The sequence below is a fragment of the Meleagris gallopavo genome, assembly GCF_000146605.3.
Source record: "Meleagris gallopavo isolate NT-WF06-2002-E0010 breed Aviagen turkey brand Nicholas breeding stock chromosome 3 unlocalized genomic scaffold, Turkey_5.1 Chr3_random_7180001957627, whole genome shotgun sequence".
In the NCBI taxonomy this organism is placed as follows: Eukaryota; Metazoa; Chordata; class Aves; order Galliformes; family Phasianidae; genus Meleagris; species Meleagris gallopavo.
Window position 1 is genome coordinate 21,302 of NW_011094729.1, and position 5,537 is coordinate 26,838.

The following is a 5,537-nucleotide window of genomic DNA, read 5'->3' on the forward strand; positions in this document are numbered from 1 at the left end:
CCCATCCCACCCCATCCCATCCCATCGCATCCCATCCCATCCCATCCCATCCCATCCCATCCCCATCACCTCCTCTGCTCTGGAACCAAATATTTGAGTTGCATCAAAACTGCAAAGTCAGCAACAGGAGGTGATGACTGATGGAAATGTCCATCTCAGGGGGAGCGCGGCTGCTTTCTGCTGTGGTGGAGCGGGTCAGGAGTTCAGGGTGAGAACTCACTGTGCTTCCCCAGAGCACTGCTTTCTTCAGCAGCCAAATGCCTTCATTCCCTGTGACTGCTGAGATCTGTCTGAACGCAGCAGACTGTGAATAAAACTGCATAGGATGAGGTATCAGTGGGATCGTGCTCAGCAATGGAACATCCACGCTGTCATTATTCTGCATCTGGACAAGACAGGAAGACACTGAGAAAGTGGAACGAGCTCAAAGGAGGGCAGCAAAGTGATGCTGGGCAGCCTCCTCTGAACTCACTGCCTTCTTTGGGCAGGGGGGGGGTCTAAAGAGCTCCTGATGTCCCCTCCCACAGGATGATGATGTGGGCATCAGACAAAGCATCTCTGGCGTTACTCAGTGTAAGGAGGGGGCGTCCACCTTGGGCACGTCGTCGTGCTGGAGCTTGAAGCTGACATATTAAGGAAAAGCCATACTGGTCTATTTAATTTCAGTGTGCTGCAGTGCAATGCCGCGTTCCCAAAAGGAACTCTGTATCATTTCAATAGTTTTTGACATTTTGGTTTTGTTTTAAGAAGTTGTCATCCCTCGGGGACATGAACTAAAGCACAACACTGAAACGTAACCGAGAGTTTGGGCATGGCCTCGAGGGGAAAACCCACCCAGACAAATAAAGCAGAGGAATTCATCCTGATGTAATGCTGCCCCTGAAATGCACCTCCTGCAGGGCTCCCACCCAACCCCCCATCAGCTGATGGCAGTTTGTGGCCAGGTGTTGGGCTCAGCGAAGCCTCAGCTGTTCTGGACAGCACCTGGAGATGTGGGCAGAGGAGAAGGTCAGGCCGGTAGCCGGGTTTTAAGTGGGATTTTGAGAGCTGTGCTTGGAAAACAGGAGCAAAGCAGATCTGGGGGAGTTCAAGGGGCTGTGTCCAGGCTGACCCTCACTTTGGCCTCTTCCAGGTGGTGCAGATGCAATGCAACATGGAGCTGAATGAGGACAAGACTCAGTGGCATGTGAGTGCGCAGCCCCACCAGGATGCAGCGGGCAGCATCTGTTCTCTGCAGCGTGGCACGGCTTGCTCTCAGTTCGCTGCAGGACCCGCAGGACCTGCTCTTCTCTCTGAGGCAAAAGAAGCCCAGAGAAGAGCAAAGCCGACAGACGCCTCTGCTACAGCAGTCCGTGACGTCTTTGGACACCTCTCAGCTCTGCTTCTTTCCAGCTTAACAGAGAGAGCATCTCTCTGAGTCACCCAAACTATGCCCCAAAGACACCCCACGTGTTGGCGTTGACCAGCATCTCCCTGCCCACCCTGCCAGCAGCTTCCAGCATTGATACTGTCTCTTACAACGAACGTACAGAGCTCTCTCTTCTCTCTGCAGCTCACGCTCCTGCTGATCCTGGAGGACAAGCTGCACCGACAGCTGAGCTACGACTTGCTGCCCAGTAGGTCTCCTCGTTTCTTGTGCCTGAAGTATTTCCTGGAAGCCCCGGTCAGGTTTGGGGTTAGGGCTCGGCACAGACCGATGCACTCAGCTCTTCTCTCCTTCCTGTGCTGGGAGAGCAGACCAAACTTCATATCCTTGTGGCACCATTCTCGTTCCCTTTGGCGTGCGGTGCCAACCTGCAGCTGAAGTGAACTTTGTGAGTCCCGTGGCCATCAGGAGGGTGCACTTAACCCAGAGATGTGTGACTGGGGCAATACCATGAATGAGTGCATTCTTTGCCTTTTCCCAGCTCTGGGGCAGTCTCTGCAGCACCTTCCAAGGAGCTGCTGCGCTCGTCTCTTGGGGAGCCCCATGGCTCTGGGGAAGGGCACTTCTCCTGGGGTCTGTCCATCGCAGCAGCTCCTTCCTAAGGTGTGCAGGAGCCCTCTGCAGGCTGCACAGCTGGAGTCCCTTCCAGGCAGAACAAAAACACAAAGCTTGGAAACCGACGCTTGGGATTTGCTGCTCCACCGGCTCCTCCTGTTCCTACCTGCAGGAAGTGGCCTGCTTCCTTTTCATGCTGAGCCCAAGCATGGCAAGCCCATAGAGCTGACGGTGACGCACTGCCAAGGCATTGTGCTGCGTGATGTGGGGCTGGAGCTCAGTCCCGGCTCTCACTCGCTCCCCTCTCTGCTCCGTTGGCCCCAGCGTTACTCAGAAGTGTGAGCAGAGCACGCAGTGCGTGCCCATAACGCGCAGCGAGGCGCAGCGCAGCTGTGCCGTGGGCCGGAGGGGTGTGCTTTGTGGGGAGAGGATGAGCTGGGATGCACCAATGTTCTCACTGTTCCTTCCCTCCGCAGCTGATAACTCCAAGGACCTCGCCACAGAGCTGGTGCACTATGGGTTCATCCACGAGGTGAGGCTGCTTGTACGCCGTGCCACTGTCATTGTGCCACACGGCTGGTGCCTCGTGCCTTATTCCCCATCTGCAGCCAGGAGCAGCCACGTGGCCCAGGCTGCAGCTCTGTGCTGCGCTCCTGCCTTTGCTCAGTGCCTCTCTGTTCGATTTTTCTGGGCTCCGTACTTTGCTCCCGTTGTTTTGAAGGGTCAGCCGTCTAGCAGTGACGGGTCACCACACTCGCTGCATCAACTCACTGCCTTTCTGAATGTGAAAGCCTGAGCAGTGCCAGGGAGGAGCAGCCAGGACCCAACAGCCCACGCTGCTCTCGGGTCCCTTTGCAAACTTCTCCCTGTCAGAAGTGCCCTACGGCAGCACTGCTGCTTCTGCAGCTCCAGGCTCTCCCTTGGTGTCTGCAGACCGACTCGAGGAGGAATGCAGAGCTGTGCAGTCATTTGGGCAGCCTGGTCTCAGGGTAAAGGAGTGTGGAGAAAATGAAAAATGCATTTATTTCTTTATTTTGTACAAGTTAGGAATTCTGGGGCTGTAGGCAAAGTTTTGAAGCGTTTCTCACTCTGGATGTTGACATTAGACAAGGCAGGGGTTAGCTTCGCTCACTGAAAAATGTATGTGAGTATGCCTGGAAAAAAAAAGTGTATTTAGACTTCCTTCTTTTCTTCATCTGAGCACAGCAACTGCACAGCTTGGAACTGAAACAGCAGAGTGCTTTCTCCTGTCTCCTGGAAAAAGCATGGCAAACTAATCTTTGGCTTGCTTTTTCTTCTATATTTAGGACGACTGTGAGAAACTGGCTAACTTCCTGGAAAATGCCTTCCACAAGCACCGGTCTCCTCCCTTGTGAGTCACCCCCGGGCAGTGGGGTCCCTGCGCCATGGGGACGGGCACATACCCAGCAAGGAGCAGCCATGGGCTCTGGAACCAACTCCTCCAGCGGAGCCGCTCCAGACTGAACCTTTGCAGCCCACGAGAGGTGTATGCCTTTGTTGTGGCGTGGAAAGACAGCAGCAAGTGGAATAGCAACCAGCTATAACACAAGGAATGGCCTCTGCACGAGCACGTGCCCCGGCCCCTACTCCTGGAGCAGCAATCCAGGGGGAGTTGCGGGGCCTGGGGGAGTGCTGACGGTGTTTGTGAAGACGTGGAGCTGCTGCAGGAGTCCCACGGACTGATAAATTTGCCTCTGGGAGTGATAAGCTTTTCTCACCGCAGGTCCTAAAGCTCTTTTTTTTCCTCTTTGCCAGCTGGTGATGGGTGCGGAAGGGAGGAAGGCTCCAGCATAGTTTGCAATCTGCCACGTTCCATCCTCTATCTCCATTTCCTGCTGTTTCGTTAACGTTTCCCACGCACAGATGAACCACTGTGATGCCTTTCAGTTAGAAGCTTGCATCTTGGTGTAAGCCGACAGGTGGACTTTGTGAGCTGGACTTGGCACGGCAGGAGAAGAAACTGCAGCAACCCAAACCCACCAGCTGGATCCCGACACAGGGAACAGCAGAAATGTCACTGGTGCTGAACAGAACCGTTTTCACTCCTGTCTGTCTCATGGCCTTCAAAAATCTTACGGCATCCTAAGGGGAAAAACCCCCGTGTCTCTTCCTTCCCTGTGTGTGTCCTGGGGTGTTTGGAACTTCCATCGCTTGTGCGTAGAAGGGGGCAATCGTAGCTGCTGCACATCGGCTTCCATTGGTAAAAATCACCAACAGAAATTATTCGTGTAGCAAAAGCTGTGCTGCGCTCACGTCGTGCTGTGAGCAGCCCTGCTGCCGTGCTGCGCTGTGCCGAGTCTCCCATTGCCTGCATCGTGCTGTGTGGTGTTGCACCAGCTGTATGGCTGGGTCTGCCGTGCTACCACGCTGCGCTGAGCTGTCAGCTGTGCTGTGTTTCCCAGTCGTGCTGCGCTGTGCCAACCTGACAGAACTGACAAATCAATAAAGCCATTGCACGCAGCTTATCTCATGCGAGGAGCTGGTCTGCTGAGCGAGCACTCCGTCATCTCTTAGTCACTCTTACAGTTAAGAAGAGTGAAACAGCTTCCTCGAGTTCAACGCCGATCCAACACAGTCGGGTAGATTGGATAGAAATTATTCACAGGCATTCACAGGAAAAACAGCATTCAGCTGTGTGATGCAGAAATTGCTTTCTCCAGAACAAGCTTGCACTTGCCTTTGCAAACTAAGAAATGCCTTCATACACCAGCTGCTGCTTCCCTGATCAGCCAGTGAGCCCTTCTTAGCACATTTCACCTGTCTCAATTCTTTGAATGTCATTACGACTCAGCTCGAGTGATGGATCTCCCTCCTACTGGCTGCACTCAGCAGTTATAAGTTTGTTAACTGGCAGCCACAGGATGTTTCATGCACATGTCAGGCAGCAGTCACAGCCTCACAGAAGATCTGAGGTTGCTGAAGACCACTCGAGGTCCAGCCACCCTCTGCGGTCCTCCAGCCCAGTGTCGGGTGGTCCAGTGCCATGTACCCATGGCCAGTCAGGTCTGAGAACCCCCACAGGTGGAGACATCCAGCCTCTCTGGATAACCCGTGCCAGTGTTCAGCCAACCTCACTGAAAAAAATATTTTCCCACTTTCAATTTGGACCCATTGCTCAGCCTCTTGTCCCAGTGCTGGGACCACCAAGAACAGCCCAGCTCCATCTTCTTGTGTTGGAACTGGATGATCTTTAAGTCTCCTTCCAATACAAACCACTCCATGGTTCTGTAGACTTTAAAGACCCTTCCAACCAAACCTGTTCTATGATTCCATGATTCTTCACCCACTGATCAGGCATCTGTTCACACTGATGTACAGCCGCCCCAGCTTTCACACTCTCCCATCACGCCTGCTCCAGGCCCTCTGCCATCTAGGCAGTCTGTGCTGGGCTCTGTGCTTTGGATGGAGCCTCATCAGAGCGGAGCAGAGGAGGGTTCTTCCCTCAGTCAGCTAATGAGGCTTTCCTGGGGCAGCTCAGGTGGCCGTGGGCCTCCTTTGCCGCAGGAGTATTGCAGGCCCACAGCTCAGCATCCAG

The 5,537-nt window shown here is 54.1% G+C and overlaps 1 protein-coding gene across 1 annotated transcript in view; it reads left to right on the forward strand.

Moving 5' to 3' along the window:
• Positions 1 to 4,474, forward strand: part of NRBP2 (nuclear receptor binding protein 2) — a 15,359-nt gene extending 10,885 nt beyond the window's left edge. The window contains exons 14-17 of the mRNA XM_031557467.1: positions 1,133 to 1,186; positions 1,553 to 1,616; positions 2,458 to 2,513; positions 3,289 to 4,474. Coding sequence (XP_031413327.1) covers positions 1,133 to 1,186; positions 1,553 to 1,616; positions 2,458 to 2,513; positions 3,289 to 3,357 — 243 coding nt within the window. The 3' untranslated portion in view covers positions 3,358 to 4,474. The remainder of the gene's footprint in view (positions 1 to 1,132; positions 1,187 to 1,552; positions 1,617 to 2,457; positions 2,514 to 3,288) is intronic.
• Positions 4,475 to 5,537: the final 1,063 nt, after the last annotated feature.